At 42.3% G+C, this 18,170-nt stretch overlaps 1 protein-coding gene across 4 annotated transcripts in view; it reads right to left on the reverse strand.

Moving 5' to 3' along the window:
- The window catches only part of Adamts5 (ADAM metallopeptidase with thrombospondin type 1 motif 5), a 49,431-nt gene extending 31,712 nt beyond the window's left edge, over nucleotides 1-17,719 (reverse strand). Inside the window, exons 1-3 of one of the 4 annotated variants that reach the window (XM_047564853.1) lie at nucleotides 17,342-17,719; nucleotides 15,169-17,007; nucleotides 3,436-3,568 (exon numbers count right to left, since the gene is read on the reverse strand). In XM_047564853.1, the coding sequence (XP_047420809.1) occupies nucleotides 3,436-3,568; nucleotides 15,169-16,272 (1,237 nt within the window). In that variant the 5' untranslated portion in view covers nucleotides 16,273-17,007; nucleotides 17,342-17,719. Of the gene's footprint in view, nucleotides 1-3,435; nucleotides 3,569-15,168; nucleotides 17,030-17,341 lie in introns of those variants that run through there. The other 3 variants (XM_047564852.1, XM_047564850.1, XM_047564851.1) reach the window with 3 other exon arrangements.
- Nucleotides 17,720-18,170: the final 451 nt, after the last annotated feature.

An 18,170-nucleotide genomic window follows, 5' to 3' on the forward strand; every position in this document is an offset into this window, starting at 1 on the left:
AATTTATTTATTACTGACAGTGTAGATGTCTTCTAATCAACAGCTATCTTCCGGAAGCCTGCATTGGCATCAGTGGCCTATGCACCTCCAAAACCCTGCTGCTTTCTTTTCTCTTTTTGGAAGATTTAGCAGAAAAAATAATGCTCTAGTTAATATGCAGTACATGAAAAGAGTAGCTTTTCAGAATTGTTCATTTAATCCATGCATTCTAACTTTAAAAGCAATTTAGGATCATGAACAGAAATGATGCAAGATAAGAACTTCAGTTTTTTTCTCTATCATGAGTTGGATCTCAAGGTAGATTTTTTTTTTTTTTTAGAAAGGGTAAAAAAAAAAAAAAAAAGGAAATTTAGATTTACTTGTTCCTTCACAAAGTCAATCTGACCTTAAATTTTAAACCACTATGTAGAAAAAGAGGAAGCAGGGGGACACTCCCATGAGAACCTGTAAGCCAGTTCAGGGAAGTGTTATTCTTAATCAAACATATCCTTTTACTGCTTATAGAAGAAATAAAGTAGAAAAATTATAGGAACAGCCTGAAAATGTTCTCCCAGCTTGTGTTTTGAGATCAGTAACACATTTACAGTATCTGTTTGCATGAAGCAAACTGCACAGTTTGGAATGAGGCTAAAGCAGATTCAAAACACCAGGAAACTGAGGTTTCCAAATGTCATTTTTATCACCATACATAGTCTGTCTATAGAGTTCCTCAATCTGGAAAGCAGCAAACATATAATAAAAGGAGAGGAAGAAAAATGCATGGAAGGAATAGAGCAGAATTTGAATCCAGGGCACGGTGAGCTTGAGTTTGGCTGAAAACTTCAAGCAAAGATCCAAAAATAAAAGCACTGGAAACAGATCAGTGAGCTGCATTACCTAAGACCCAGGGACTGTAGGGATAAGACTCTAATAATACACAGAAGACTAAGAATGTTTTGGGAGGTTATCTTTCTTAAAAATTTTATGGCTGGTACTTTATAACATATGTTCATAATATTTAGGCAGAAAGCAAAATTAAATAATAAAGCAATTAGAAAATAAAGTGAATGAAAGCCAGATTTCTTTATGAACAGGGAATTAAATCCATATTTCCCTACCTCCAGACCTTGTATGTCTCAGATTAGGCCATTTATAATGCAAAAAGGGAAATCAAGTGGGCAATAATTGTTTGGAGAATGATTTACAGAGAATTTTAAAGAGGTAAACAGAGGTGGTCCAACAAGAAATTAAAGGGGACACAAGGATATGATCATACATTAAAGATTTAGGTTTGATTTTGCATATGAAAGCCCACATTTCTATGACATTATTCTATAACTATGTCCAATAATCCCGTACCACTAAGATAAGTTCTTACTATATATGTGTACATAGTTTCAGTACAACATTTGTTCTTATATCTGATTTTCAGACTGTGCACACGCTGGCGTAACCAAGGCACTGGAGGAATTTGGTGGGGCTGGGGAGGGTGGCGCTGCCAGGCTTTTCTTTCCAGCCTAGTTGGCTTGGGAGTCAGCCCTGAAGAAGCTGTATTGATAGCGAGGTGTTTCTCCTACAGGGAGACCTCCCAGATGCTGCCGTCTTGGGAAAGCAGATCATTACAGAGAGCAGGATGGAGGGAAGGAAGAGCCCTTCTTAAGGAATGCCCGATCTCTCCAGTGAAGGGCAGGATCTGGAGCTCAGGGGCCTGTGGGTGGATGACACCAAAACCCAGCTCGGCTGGCAATTCCTGGTCTTTTCTCCACCCTGCTAAGACAAACCAGGCTGTTGCTCTGGGATTTAGATGCTTTCATATGGGACTTTTCTTACTTTGGATAATGGTGACTAACTACTGGTATACTTTTAAAATCTCCTCTGTTGAATTATAATCCTCTGGAATACTTGAATGAATTCCTTTAGTTCCACTGCAGAATGGGGATGTTGCTTTTAGCAACTCCTGTGATTCCTTCTCCCATTTACTCATGCACATTCATCAATATGGAATAAATACTGACTAATGATCTATATTAGACTGTGTATTTATCAATCTGCTTAATTGGTATGAGTGAGAGACACATGAGGACAAGCCCCCTACCTTGAAGACCAAATGGCTTGTGTTTTAAAAACACCTTCAGGCTTATGGGCTCTTCCAGTGCAACATGCCCAAATTACTTACGTAACACAGAGAACATTAAAACAGCGCTTGGGACTCCAGCTCAGATCTTTGGCTCCTGAGGCCAAGGATGCTCAACAACTGTAGACTGAATTCTCATCTGTGATGTTGTACAGTTATTTACATTAACGCTTTATGTTTGGGTTTTGTTGTTGCTGTCAAGATTATAAGAGTGTCAGGAGTGTTAGAGACATTAATGTCATGATTATCCCATAAGAGGTGAGAGTTATGGTTTTAGCTGTAAAAACATCTAAATCTGTTTAATAAAAATAAGAAAAAAAAAAACCCTTAAAACTACAATAATGATCTAACCATATTTTGTCCCACCAAAACAATGATGCTAAAAGGTGATACATAAATTAAGAAAGCAAATAAATTATTTAACTAAAATGCACAAGAGAAGTACATGTGGATATATACATCTAGTTTGGCCCCTGAAAGAATTTCATAAAATAGATATTATTATCTCTACAATTCACATACAAAAATTAAAGCTTTGAGAGTTACCTGGGACCTATGTGACCCAGGTAAAAGGTATTTTACCAAAAATTGAACCCAGAGTGTCTAATTGCAACATCTAGTCCTAAGTATTAAACTGATTTCTCATACATCTAGTGGCCTATGTCAGTGGTAAGAAAGCACATATTCCTTATTGCAGGTATGTATTTTAACAGTTAACTCTGTCCTAGATTTATAGTCGTAGGGTTTGGATACATATCTTAAACCAAACAAATTGGGTAAATGACATTTTAAAGCAAACCCTGTTAAGTGTCTGCTTGGTTTCCCTTGCCCATGCTACAGAGAAGGAGACAGGAATATTATCCATAAGCTACTGATTACCTTTGATGAGAGTCTGCTATCATCTCTCACAACAGAGCAAAACATGTTAAACCTCTGTGCAAACTGATTAGCCCTGGGTGAGCCAGTACTGTGCTGAATAACTTCCAAAAGGGACGTCTCCACATTCCATAGGTGACTGTGACAAATTTCGTCTAGGAGTCACTTAGCAAAGCTTAAAAGGACAGGAAGAAGATAGTAGCAGTAGCAAATTTCTCTTTAACTTTTAAGTGACACTGTCAAAAGGAAACATACACCACGTTGCTGACTTCGTCTTCCTTCTCACATATTAGTTAACCCTAAAAGTGCAAATATAAACAAATTTAATTCCCAACGGGTACATCTGAACCAGAAGAAATCTGGAATTAATTGCCAAATATTTTGGTTCCTGCTGCAGCTGCTACAAGTGTTTGACTTGGCCAGGGAGGAGAAAAGGCGCTGCATACCAATTTCGTGAGCCACGGTGAAAGCTGCGTGGAGGCCGTCATCTTCAATCACAGCGCAGCTGCGCTCCGGAGAACATATGGTCCCCACGTCTGCCATTCCCAGGGTGTCACATGAATGATGCCCACATAAATCCTGCCCAGGAGAAAGAAAGAAATCATTACAATCAATTTACATCCAGAAAGAGCCACCATGTCCAGCCACTTGCTCACCCCAAATGGCAAGGCTGGGATATGTTTATGGTGTCACCTGCTCAGATCTTGGAAAGGTTCCAAAGACAAACCCAGGGCAGAGACTCTTCTGAGCTACTTTGGGACCAGAAGCACAAAAGGATAAAGGCACTCAAGTACATTTGAAAGCACGTCTTAGTAATGTACCTTGTCCATTACAATCAAAGCTTTAACAGAGTCCTAAAGCATATATAGTATGTCAAGGATGACCTTCCCAGATGGTCGTGTATAGGAAAGCCCTAATATTCTGACCCCAAAACATGCTAAATTTATCAGAAGACCCTCCTAATAATTTGCTTTCTGTCACAGGAGAAAAATGCATCTGTATATTAATGATGAGATAAATTTTTCAGTAACTTGAAAGGGAAACTGAAGTTTAATTCATATATACAATCACTCAAAAGATCATCTCTCAATTTCCAAACTGAGTTGTAATTTCATAGTTTTCATCTTCAGAAACGTATGCACCCTCCACTCTCACTCACAGCATTTAAGTGTTTCTCAACCTGATCAATCCTCAGAAAAATATGTCTAATGCAGGTGTATTATTTATGTGTATAGAATGGATATGGGCATACGAATTTTTTTGGTGAGAAAATTGCACAGCTTTTAAGAGATTCTCAAAAGGGAAAATGATTACACTCCACTAATAGTTAAAAATCACAGTTTTGGCTGAAAGGAACCTCAAGAAGACATTGAATGATGAAGATGAAAAAGAAAATGTCAGTCACATTTTCTTTTTCATTTTTTGGTACTGGGGACTGAACCCAGGGGCACTTTACCACTGAGTTACATCCCTGACCTTTTTATATTTTTATTTTAAGTCAGGGTCTTGCTTAGATGTTTATGGTCTTGCTAAGTTGCTGAGGCTGGCTTTGAACTTGTGATTCTCCTGAGCTTCCTGAGCCACTGTGATTACAAGAATGTGTCACTGCACGTGGCTCAGCCATAAGTTTTGGCATATAAGATTTGTAAAGACAATATTTTCTTTAAATGTTATTTCAAAATGAACAGACATTAGATTTTCTTGTGCTTATCTATTATTTTCAGTAAAATGTAATGAATAGTGTGGACATCCCCCCAAATAAGATAGTATTTCTAGAGAGCCATACATTAATAACTGTAAGAAGGAAAATAAATTTTTAAAATGTTAATTACTATTTAAAGTTGAAATTAAAAGTACTGTTTCCATTATAGCTGCCATTTTTGCATTCCCCTAATTGCCATAATGCGGGAACTCAAAAGACACTTGGTTAATTGAGTTGAATGGTGACATGTGGTCAGACTCAATGTGACCCTCACACACTTTCCTATGCTGCATGCTAGTAGGACCTCTCCAGCCATTAGGCAACAGAGCTGGATGTTATGATCCTGCAAGCCGTGCCACCGACCCAAGGCCAACACAGTCTTCTAATTCTTCCCAATTTTGCTGTCTAAAAATCCAACCAAAGTGAAGGGACACCCCATTGTATTCCCTTTTGTGTGTTTTCAGGTCATTATTGTGTTCTGTACATTGTGTTTCCGGCTGTGATGAATTACACTGTGGTCACCATATTAGTGTAGCTGCAGACATTCTCAGCCAAGTGGCCTTGGTGAATCAAGGCCCCAAACCCACAACACCCTCCAAAGTTTCCTGTGTATTCTCATATGTCATCCCATGGGATCCCAAACTACAGCTGCTGAGAACAAATTAGTAGTTTTTAAAATTAAAATTGGGATACACTTTTGCATAATAATCAGTCTGTGAGATAATAATATAGTAAAATACATTTTTAAATCCTCATCCTCTCCAATCATTTTAGTTGTCCTAAGACCAAGTCCCAGGTCATCATTTAAGAGAGCTGCTAGATACTGTAGGTTATTTCTGTATGCCTATGTAGTTCTGCATCAAGGTTTATGTTTATTTCATAATTTGGGGTTCATTTCTTCAAATAATGAAATCCAAAAACTAAATTTTCCCTTCTTGCTAATAAGGTTGAGTAAAGAGCCACAGCTAAAGGAAATGGCCTTCCTGTCTTGAATGGCATTTCAAGTAGAATCTTAATCTCTCTCTGTTTACTGCTAATCAATTGCTCATTAAGGGCCATCAGCTCTCCTTGTCATCTTTGAATTGCAATAAATGCATCTGGCCTTTTGCCATGGAAATGTGTGCATGTGACAAAATTATGAACAGAAGCACTTGTTATTTTTTCAGCCACCCTGATTAAATCCCTTGACTACATAGTCACACTATTATATTTCCATAGCTATAATTATAAACTGGCAACCTTTCCATTTTGCTCATATGATTTCAAGACTTAGCAATATACTTGTTTTACTCTCAAGATTCACAATGAACATCTGAATTTCTTTGTGAACCAATGCTCATCTAAATGTATGAAAACTAACCTGTGTATCAAATTATTAAGAATTCAGCATATCACATTCCTTTCTATTTTCTGGTGGTGGTTTATAATGATACATATGCAAACTTTATTTCATGTCTATAGGATTTGTTTTTCAAATTCAGAGTAAGAGCACTGGTACTATTGGAGCAATAGCATATATGTATGTATATATCATTATATATAACCTACATTTGGAGCAGGAGGTAGTGAAGTAATGTGGTCCTATACATACATTATTACAGAAGAGGTAAATGAATTAAAAGTAGTGACAAACACTTTTTGCTTTATTCATTGTGGATCTGAAGGTTAATTATATCTTTGCTGAAAGATGGCTCTTCTTATACAGGATCAATATCTTATTACCACTGTTTAGAGAAAAATGCAATAGAAGACTTAGTAAAATGGAAGAATTACAAAAGCATGCAGAGATATAACTGTGGACTTTTGGTGTGTGTTGGCTAGGTTACAAGACAGAGACAGGGTGTCCAACTCAAAAAAGAATGAAATTATGGCATTTGCTGGTAAATGGATGGAGTTGGAGAATATCATGCTAAGCAAAATAAGCCAATTCCCCAAAAACAAAAGCTGGATGTGTTCTCTGATGTGTAGATGCTAATCTATGAAGGGGAGGGAGCTAGGGAAGAATAGTTACTTTCGATTAGGGGAGTGGATTAAAGGTAGGGGAGCCGGTATAGAGATAGGAAGGATAGTAGAATGTATCAGATATTATTACCCTATGTACATATGTAACTACATGACCAGTGGGATTCAACATCATGTAAAATCAGAAGAATGAGAAATTATACTCCATTATATATGATGTATCAAAGTGCCTTCTACTATCATGTATAATTAATTAAAACAAATAAAAAATTAAAAAAATATATATCTGAGGAGCTGGAGTTGTGGCTCAGTGGTAGAGTGCTTACCTAGCATGTGTGAGGCACTGGGTTCGATCCTCAGTACCACATAAAAATAAAAACATAAAGGTATAAAAAACTAACTGAGCTGGTCTTCAAGACCAACAAAGAACTGACAGGAAGGCCACTGACATTGTGACCATTCACCAGGTGTGACCTTTTAGAAGACTTGGCTTGTGGCGAATCTTGTGATTTATCATGGAATTTAGAAGTACTAATAAAGCCCAAGACAAGTTTGTGGGGATGTGGAAGAAGACAGGGAGCAAATAATGCTGCCTTGGGGAGACCAATGCCCAGAGAATAGCATAGCTTGGAAAGTCCCAGTGCTGGGAAAAACGAACCAAGCAATCGTGAATATCCAAAGTAGAACACATCACAGGAGTTGAAGGATTTCCTGCCTTGATTGAGAGACTGGTCTCCCATGCCCCACACACATGCTTTGATAAGTAGTGAGGAAATACAAATGCTGATAAGAGCAGACACCACCAAAACCACAGTGGCAACAGCCCAAGTTCAGGAAGAACACCTTACACAGAAGTTACATAACAGCAATTCCTGTTTCTGTAAATATTACCTCCTGGTAAGTGCAGGGGTGATGTTCAAGGGAAGAGCAGGAAACAGAGTTCATGTACATGAGTTGTTCACCCCTTTCTCCACACAGCTCTTACAGAGGAGTGATTAGTGATAAAGAATTAATGGGGTGGTACATAGTTTAATCACACACACATGTACACTCACCATGCATCTTCATTCTGTGAACATGATTACTTTTTAAAATTATATTTTATCTTTGATTAACATGTGCTACTTGTACATATGAATGGCTCCAGTGTGATTTTTCCACACATCCATGCAGCATGAACTGATCAAATCCAACTTCCTTTTATTTCTGTGCCTTCAACACGGATCTGCTTCTTCAGGTGTCATTTACTTTTCTGGCTACCTATATAGCAGTCCATCATAATAAGGGTTTTATTTTGCACTTCAACACAAACTGTATTAATTGGGACTTTTAGGCCTATCATTACCATGACCCATGTTATATTATCTCTAACCACACCTCTGGGTACAACTGGGTGATGCCAAACATGCAGAGCCCACCTGTATTAAGAGCTAAGGAATCCAGGCACTTTTATTCCTCAAACAATTATTACATGCCTACAGTCTGCTAGCCACTCTGCTAAGTGCTGATACTACAATGAACAAGTGAAATAAGATCTGATCCTCATCTTTAAGAAACATCATAATTCAGTGAGCAAACCAGATATGTCAAAGGGAAAGCAAGCTGTGCTAAGATGAATAGATGGTTGCAGGAATTCAGGAGAGGAAGCGAACCTTCCTTGAGAGAATCAGTAAAGGTTCCAAAGAACTGGAGACACCTTTGCTGGTTTTGTAGTCTGGAAGAAAGGTAGTCTAACAAGGAAGGACTTGTGGATACAACATGGGTGGTAAAAGGCAGGCTCTGTTTGGGAAGGAGGAGAAGTTGGCTATGATGATTTCAGGATTTTGGGGGTGGACTAGCTAAGGAAGCTGGAAAGGTTGTCTGGATCCAGAGTTCCTAGATAGGACACATTCTCTGATAAATAGGGGGAAGGAAGGGAAAAAGAAAGCACACTTGAGATCGAAGGGAGTAGATGCTTGGAAGAGTCATTCTGGAGAATGGGAGCAAAGCTGATAAAGATGGTGCATGGAAAGCAGATGCTTTTCTCATTCTACCTCTATCAGTAAGAAGTATGTGGGAATGAAGGGAAGGGAAGGGGATGGGAAAGATAATAGAATGAATCAGACATAATTTTCGTATGCTCATATATGAATACATGACTAGGGTAACTCCACATCATGTTCAACCACAAGAATGGGATCAAAATTTCAACGGGTTGCATCCCATATAAGCATAATATGTCAAAATACAACCTACTGTCATGCATATTTAAAAACAATAAATAGGAGAAAAGAAGTAATATGTAAATAGTTTACTGACTTTGAGACAAAGTCCCTTCATCACTAACATAAGGAAATTGGACAAGGTGTTCTCCAATTTATAGAGAAGAAATTAAAGCTCAGGGGCAGCAGTGCCCAAAGTCTCATTGGAGCAGAATGAGGCTCAAATTTACACCTGCAGCCAAACATTTCAATTCCTGAACTTATTTCATGGCATTGTTAAATCAGTACATTATTCTTGATGTTATCTCGAACACTGACATCTGCACTTCTAAAAATTTTTTACAGTAAATAAAAAGCAACAAGGTCTTCATATCTAGGGTATGACAGGTAAAACTCAGTCATTTTAGAGGGCAACTGAATATTCAAATTGTATTGCAAAGGATATTCCAGAAAGCAAGAAAACAAGTGATGGATAAGAAACCTGATAATGTCATTAACTTGCCTCTGTCTTTCTCTGTCTTGCCACTTCTACTGTAAGTCACTGTAGTTGCTCTCTATTTCTTATTCTTCCCATTATTCCTTCCTGCTTGGACTATCACCTGAGACTTTTAACTGGTCCTGTGTCTCAGTAACTTTTCTAATTCTGCACCGTGATCAGTTTCTTTCTTAGAGTACAAATCTTTTAAAATTCCTCCACCCCTCCCCATTGACCTTGGCCTGGCATTCAAACCCTTGCACAATGTAACCCAACCCTCCTGCTTCCCTTTGCTGACCTTTTCTGCTCTGTCCTGTTCACTATTTCCTGCATTCACTATTTCTTATGAATATTTCAGTCCCCAAATCTTAGACCAAAATAGTCTTGCTGCTGGACAAGAGTCATTTATCCACATTTAACTTTTTAACACTTCTCAACTGAACCTGTGCTGCTCAGTTCCTAGTGCCATTACTTACGTTTAGATCATCCTGAGTTTCTTCAGTTTAGATTACAGAGACAGCCTAGCTTCAACTAGATCCAGTCCAGCTACTTTCATCCTAGAACACACCTCTGATCATTGCTGTTTTCCCACTAGTACTCATTCCTTTGACTCCCACTGCATTTAATTTATAACATAGACTGCTTGCCGTGGTGCTGTGGACTGAACTGTGTCCTCCCTAAATTCCTAAATTGAATTCCTAAACCCCAATGCCACTGGATTTGAAGATCGGGCCTATAAGAAGGTAAATCAGGTTAAATGAGGTCATAAGGATGGGTCCCTGATCAGATAGGAAAAGAGTCATTTATCCACATCTGACTTTTAAACACTTCTCAACTGGACCTGTGCCCCTCCATTCCTAATGCCATTACTTTAGTTTAGACCACTGTGAGCTTCTTCAGTTTAAGTGACACCAGAGCTCCATCTTTTTCAAACCTTTCTGTGCCCTCAATGCACTCACAGAGGAAAGGGCACCTGAGCACATAGCAAAAACATGGACAAGCCAGGAAAAGAGGCCTCACCCCAAAACAAACCTAGAACTTTGATCTTAAACTTTCCAGCTTCCCAAACTGAGAGAAAATACATTTCTGTTGTTAAAGCCACCCATTCTATGGCATTTTATGATATCCCAAGAAGATGGATAATGTAGTAGTAGACAGTTTCTTCTTTATCTGTAACCTTGTTGCTACTGTCTTCTCCAAGTCATCTCTTACCTTTCCACCCTCACATTCCCTATCCCATCACAGCTGACCCCTTGCATTTTGCAGAATTATCACGACACCCCTAGGCCACGGGACATGAAGGTCTGTTGTATTCTTTTTTATTTTTATTTTTGGGTGCTGGGGATCGAACCCAGGGCCTTGTGCTTGCAAGGCAAGCACTCTACCAACTGAGCTATCTCCCCAGCCCCCCTGTTGTATTCTTAATGCCTACATCCTCCTTACGGGTCTGGCTAACGCCTATCTTTTCTTCAAATCTGAACTGAACTGGGATGTGATTGGCAACCTCATTCACTTCCCTGATGCCCTACAACCACATCTTTCATAAAAGTCATCATGCTCCACCCAAATTATCCACTTCTCTGTTTCCTGGAATAGATTCTGAGGAAAGTGGCCACTTTTTAAATCTCTAAATCCCTGCCTAGGAGGAACATATTGAATGTTTGAATAAATTAGTGATTATATTTTTAGTTTAAAGAGCACTATCTTCTTTCTCTGCCATTTGTCAGCTGTTGCTCTAAAATTATCTGTTTCTCTGTACACGAGTGTTCTTATCTGTCAAACTAGAAGAATGAAACTGGTTGTAGACGGCTGAAAGGATTAATGATCGTGTGGTTTACACCCCTGAGTAGTACATATAAAGTGCTTAATCACAGGTGGTTGAATCCAAATCAAGTCTATCCATCTCTTGAGGACCACTTGAATTCTACTTGTACAAAAAGACCTGTATAAAAATCCACTGGTAGAATTCACAGTCCCCTCCCTCTTCCTCTCATAGGCTTTGCTTACGGCTCAGTACTGCATTTATCAGTCTTCCCGACACTAGACTGATCTCTGCACATATCTGCATCCTCTCTGCTGGTGATAAGCCCAGTGCAGGGACCAGGTATTTTCCATCTTACTACCTACCACCGTCTAGTGAGAGTGTCACACACGGCAGGTGCACACAGGCTCGTGCCCAATGTGAGACACACAGAAAGGCAATAGGTTCTGTGTGTGGTGGGGTATTGTCTCTAATAGACGAATTTAGAGTCTTCAGAAAACTTCTCATATACTAATAATACTAATTAGAGCTGCTTAATCTGCTACTAGTCTCCCCATTTCAGGGTTGTTTAACCTTTTATTAGTTAAGATTGACCTGCAGCTATGATTCATTGATAAGGGCTCCTTTTTTTCTTTAAATGAATTTGAATTCAAATTTAGACACTGAGTCATTTGGTCTAGTCAGCAGGACAGTAAGAGAAAATACATCCCTTTCTCTCTTTCAAGCTTCTGGTCTCCCTCTTGAGTGCCCCCTATTGTCAGAACCCAAGAAGGAAGCGGGAGGTAAATGAGACACGGGTCTAAGTTCCAGTCCCAGCATCCTAAGCTAAGGTAGAATAAGAGAAGAGAGTCTTGAGCTGGGAGACAATAGCCCATTAAAGTGCACACTGATAAATAACGACAGTGAATTAACTTTGGGTATGGCACAGTCTCTTAGCTGGTTCAGTTTCGATCCCATGCTTTCAACCCACAGTAGGATAAAGCTTTCGTTGGTGATATGCAAGGGTGAAGGGAATGTTAAACAATTTCCAATTTTGTCATCAACTGGAGAGACTTTTGTTTTTAAAAGAGAGTGAATGGTCTACAAAGTGGGTTTGAGAGTTTGTCTTTAAAGAAAAAAATTTTTTTTTTTTTTTTTTTAAATAAAAGAGGAAGTCAGGAACAGGAAAGATTCTTGGAAAAATAAAGACTGGGGAGGTCGGATTTCAACCATTTGAAGGCACAAGTGGTGTGAAATCCAGCATAAGTGCCATTCCACAATGAAAATGGCTTCTGTGCCAGAAAATTGAGGGGTGCTAAGTTTCTCTAATTAGAACTGTACTGAAAGGCCAGGGGATAGACCTGAGAGCAATGTGTTAGTTCGATAGAAAAATTATGGCCACTATTCTGCTGACTTCCAGACACAACATTCAAGGTGGCCGCGGCTAGTAAACACAGTGGAAAACATATCCTCACACATTTGCTTCATGCCTGAAAAACAAGTAATTTAGGAGAAGACATCTGGAGACAAAATTTGAACAGGACTCAGAGCCCATCAAAACATGGATTTGATGGCTTGGCATCTGGCTGCTAAGCAACGCACTTCTTAACATTCAAAACAGAGTTGTAAAAGTAGAATCCTGGTGTCGAGTCTGGGTATTTCGCATTGAAATAGAAATAGGTGAGAAAGATATTCTTAAGGCCTTAAGACAACTGATTTCCATGAGATAGATACTCCCAGATCACCGCTCCTCCAGCCTTTTTGTTTTTCTCTTTCTGCAGAATAAGGCAAAAATAAACTCTGCATTTGGAGTATTCTCAAGTGAATGCTGCATAGAAGTCTTGAAATACTTGTCTCAGTCACCTAATAGTACGCTTTGAATTTAGCTGCATATACTCTAATACCTTGTACTAATTTGGCTTTTCAACTGCGGTTTTTATGAAGTCAGATGTGTACACTAGAAGGCCAACTGGAAACTAAATGAGATTTCCTGTCCTTAAAGTATGCTGCTGCTTGGCAATGAGGCCAAGGAGGACCCATGTCAAATATTTCCCATGTGTAGATCGGTTTGAAAACAGTATGTTATTATCATACTTATTAAAATGAAGATAGATGATCAATTTATTTTTTCCTTGCTCTCATCCATTTAAAATATTCTGATTAAGTTTCACGGTTTGGAAAATAAGAACTGTTTAACTACCCAAGCAAAAAAGCAAATCCAGAAAAAACAATAGATAGACATCATATACAATCACTGCCTCGTTTCTTTTAGTCTGGGAAACAATTAAGAAAATTATGGGTCAGAGAGCAAGGAGTGATGGGTCTTTTATCAATTTTGATTTATGTTAGAATTCTAGAATATATTTTAGTATTAGAGATGAATGATTAAAATGACCTACTCTTCAGAGCAGTCTGCCTACAAAAGATTTTTTTTTTTTCCTTTTTCTTTAGGGAGCCTCCTTCCATAAACTCTCCAAAGCTTCCTGCTTGGCAGGCTCTTGTGATGTAGCAAAGCAAGGAAACCCAGACATGGAAAGTTACTTATGAAAAAAAAAAAATGGACTTGGAAACTAAATAAGAAAGGGATAGTTTTACAGGAGAACTTCATAGGGCGGGCTACAAAATGAATGTTCTACCATTTCAAAGACTAATGTTGTGCAGAGGAATTAAAGGATGGATTCCAGAATATCACTTAATGAGGAGAAAGATTTTCCATTGTGCACCACACGGGAGCTCTGCCTGGTTCTCCCTAAAATGTTGCCCTCCAGTGTCTTTGTTTACATGTGGTTTACATTATGTCCACTCCATGAACCACATGTACCACTCCAAATTTATCAACACTTTCCTTCATACCGTGGGTGCCTCAGTAAAAAGAGAAAAATCAGGTAGTGAAGTCATGATTCTGAAGTCTCATGCATCATTTAATTTCTTATCTGTTCAGTTTGTTCCATCTCTCGATTTAGATAATACTTCAAAGTTTGTAATCCTTCATCTATTCTGGGATCAGTCTCAAACACTTCAAGAACGAGTTTTAAAAGTTGATTCTTAACAGGCATTTGAGAATCCAGAAATCTGCCAATCGAAGCAGAACTGTGAAAACTGAGGCTCAGAACTATGAGCAACCCAGGCCCCAATTCAATCCAGACTTTTTGTTAATGTCACACTAACGTGGTGGTCTAATGACTACATAAACAGATATTGTGTTCTTCCCTGAACCTCTGGCCTTATAAAGATCCATTTCTTTCCTGTAAAGGTCTTCCTTAAAATCCTGGGAAAATACTCCTTGCTCAGGTCTTGACTCTTTGCCTAGATCTTGTGCACTGGAGCTTCAGAAACATTCTTCCAGAACCCAAACCTGTGAATTGGATGTGACCCTTCCTTGGCCGCTGAGTTGGCAAGGATAGTGCTTGTGATTCACTGGTCTACTAAGCAAGAACTTGTTAAGCAACTTCACAAGTTTGTCCTGTCAGCTGATTGGGCTTCTGTGTTCTCCTGACCCTCCCACATTTCTTCCTTCCCAGGAACTGAGACTGCAAGGTAGACCTGTAAGAACTCCACTAGGAAACCAGATTGGAAAAGGGGTCCTTCAGAAAGTCTTCCCTTCTCTTGTGTTGCAGCAGGAGCTCAAGTAGGGACATTTACAAAGGAAGAGCATCAGATGAACTATCCGGAGGAACTAACAAGCCCTTTCTATTAGGTTAGACAAAGTTATTTGTTTGCTTTCACTGGAAAGCAAAAGATTGATGATTCCAAAGGAAATCTTGCTTTCCCCTCTTCCCATTAAACTATGAACAGTTTCTCAAGCATTTTAGTGCTCTTTCACCAAGTATGAGACCCTGTGCTAATCTATCTCAGACTGGACGACATCCAGCGTTACTGATTGCCTAAGCAGGTCTAGTCACTAAGGCAAGAATGACTGCGGAGGCCAATCTGAACACAGGAGCAGAGCTGGAGGCTGCCTGGGTTTTCTGCAAGATGCAATTAAGCAAGTCTATAGTGGCAGATGGTTTGTAGGGGAAACAAAGTCATCAGCAAGACTGTCCCTTCCACCTACCTCCTTATGCCAGCGCCAGGTGCACCCACCCCAGCTGGACCTACCTCCCTGGTGAACAGGATGGCCGCATCGTAGTGCTCCTCGTGGTCATCTTCCAGCTGGTTGTGCTGGTGCTGCCATTTGCAAAAGTTCTTGAGTGTGGTGGCTGCGTTCTTGCTTACTTCCAGGCTCTTGTCCTTGTCCCCCAGCACCACCACCTTCACTACGACCAGGCGGATGTGGTTCTCGATGCTGGCGTGGCTGTACAGCCTGTTGGCGATGGAGGCCAGGGTCAGCAGGTAGTGCTGCAGGCCCCGGCCATACATCCGCGCCATGGACGCATCCGCCACCAGAAGCAGCTCCACCTGGCGGGCCCGGGAGATGGAGCGGCGCCTCCGCCGCCACCAGGTCTGCGGTCCTGGGTCCCCTGCAGGCAAGAGAGCTGACGGGTCCCTGAGCTGTGAGGCCAGCGCTGCATGTTGGCCTGGACTGCTGTGCAGCTGGGGGCGCTGGTGGGCGCCTGGCCGGGACGCGGGGGTCTCACAGCTGGCGCGTGGCGGCAGGGCTTCGAAGCTGAAACCTTCACGGGTGTAGACGTGCAGGACCCGTGCTGACCCATCCCCGTACACGCGCCCGGTCTCTCCCTCCGTCAATGGCCCCCGCAGTAGCGGCTTTAAGGTGTAACGCGCGTGCTTGACCGCGAAGAAGCCGTCAAGACCCCCACACAGGTCAAAAACAGCCAGCGAGCGAGGGCTGCCGTCCACCGTGCCCCTGTAGAAGCAGTGGCTCCGGTGGCGCCCAGGTGCGCTCAGCCCGCCTCCTGCGGGCACGAAGCCAGCAGTGCCCACCGAACCATCCCTCTCCAAGTCCAGGAAAAATCTTCGGCCGCCCGCGTAGATGAGGTAGCCCACCTTTCCGCCGCCAGAGTAGAGTTGGTCGATGTTCTGCACAAGCCCGCTGCTCCTGCGCTGCGGCGCCAGGGGGGATGGATGGCCCGGAGGCTCGAACCTCTCCTGCGCCTCCTCCCCCTGTCGCTTACGGGGTTGGGCTGCCGCTGCAGCAACCGGAGACTGCCGGGCTTTATCCTGGGCAGGTGCCTCAGCGGGGCTGGCCGCGGCCAGGGACAGGCGGAACGCGCAAAGCAGCAGGGACGCCCACCCGAGCCGCATAGTGCGCTGCCCGCGGGGAGGGGCTGCGCGACGGGGACTTTATGGATATTTGTTATTCGCCGGGAAGTTACCGGGGCGGGGGATGGGGACACACACACACACACACACACACTTGCTTGCAAGGTTGAGTCAAGTGTAGGAGGGAGGGGGACCAGAAGCAGCGCCAGCCTGTCCGGGCCGCGATGCCAGCGTGCGAACTTTTCTTTGTTGGTTTGGAAAATGTTTGGATTTGTGCTCCGGAAAGAAGGGGAGTAAAGAAAAAGAAAGAAAAAAGAAAAAAAGAAAAAGCCAGGTGATGGAGATTCAGCAAATATGGGAAAGGGAGAAAAACCCAAATGTAGCCAAGGTCGTTGCACCAAGAAAAGTAAAAAAGGTATCGCGCACCAGGCGGGCAACTGGTGCGCGCCGCCTCCCGCCCCCTTGCTGCTCCGGACTGGCTGGCTGCGGAGGTTCCAAGCTCCGGAGCCACTTCCTTTCTTATTTTGTGGGTTTCCTCGGCTCTGCTGAAACCCAGAGAAAGGGAAGAAAGAGACGGAAAAAAGCCATAAAAAATTAAAACAAAAATGCGGGGGGCAGACTGAGGAGAGCCGGTGAAGTAGCGCGTCCGAGTCCCTTTGGCTGCGGTGTCTTCCTGCCCGCCGTCATCCCCAGTCGGCCGTAGAGAGCGCGGAGAGCAGCGCGAGCGCTGTGAAGATGCGAGGAGGTGGAACAATGAATTTATAGCGGCATGCCATCCTGCAATGGCAATTTCAACAATTCGTCACTGCACGCTGCCTCTTAAAGGGAGAGCTTCCCCCACCGCTCCCACCCTTCCCTGTCCGCGCCTAATCAGATGAGGGAGGGCGAAAGCAGGGGCGGGGGAGGGTGATCGAGGAAAGGGAGACAAGGAAGGAGGAAGGGACCGGGACCTGGAGGAGTGGAAGGAGGGACAAAGGAGGGAGCGAGGGCGATGGGGGGAAAGTATTTGGGAAGAAAAACATAAAATTTACTTGGTCTCATTTAAAGCCACAGCGACTGCGGGTCGGTCTGTTATTTCACAACCAATCCGGGTTGGTTAGCCTCGGCTTACCTCATCTCCTGGAGGGATGTTTTGGTGTGTTTTTAAAGTTATTGAGACATTTCAAGTCTCTCCCTGCCTCTTTCTTGCTTGCCTTTCTTGCCTGGGTAGGAAGTTCCTGCTGCAAGTTTTTCCCCTTTGCATGCTGGTGCGCTCTGGCCTTGCAGACAGTGCCACACCATCCACCAGCCAGGGCTTTCGGCTTCCCAAGCGACCCCTCGCCCCTCGCGCTCCTTCGCTTCCTCCCAGCGGGCCGGGTACCCGGTTTCCTGCCTCCTCATTCCCCAGCCTATCCGAGCTCGGACGCTAGCTTGGTTCGGTCTCCGGGTGACTAACTTCTCCCGGCCACCAGCAGAGCGTCAGAGCTGCCGGAGAGCCGCCGCGGGCGCTTCCTGGCGCGTCGCTGAGCTTGGAGCGCTGCGGTGCCCCAGGACAGGGCCGCCTGCGGCATGGGAACTCCGCGGCTTTGTGTGCAAACGATGGGCTCCCCCCTTTCTCAAGCGCGCCGTTAGTCAGTGCCCACAATCTGTCACTTAATCCCAGCCACTGGAACGCCCTTTGCTTTAGAAAGGCAAGGCGGGAAAGAGTTAGCTATGAAAATGAATTCTGCTCGATTCCCCCCCCCCAAAGCATTTATGAATTTTGTGCTGTCACTTTCAATTTTTCTTCCTGCTTAAAAAATAATTAAAATGATAAATGCCCATATGTACAATCACGTAGAAACAAACACTCATCGCCATAGGCCTTAAACTACTAGTCTTCAGAAATTCCTTTTAGGAGAAAAAGAATACTTTGTGGAGAAGGAGCTTGGTGCTTATTAGTACGCGGGTGGCATTTACAC

The sequence above is a fragment of the Sciurus carolinensis genome, chromosome 9, assembly GCF_902686445.1.
Source record: "Sciurus carolinensis chromosome 9, mSciCar1.2, whole genome shotgun sequence".
Lineage (NCBI taxonomy): Eukaryota > Metazoa > Chordata > Mammalia > Rodentia > Sciuridae > Sciurus > Sciurus carolinensis.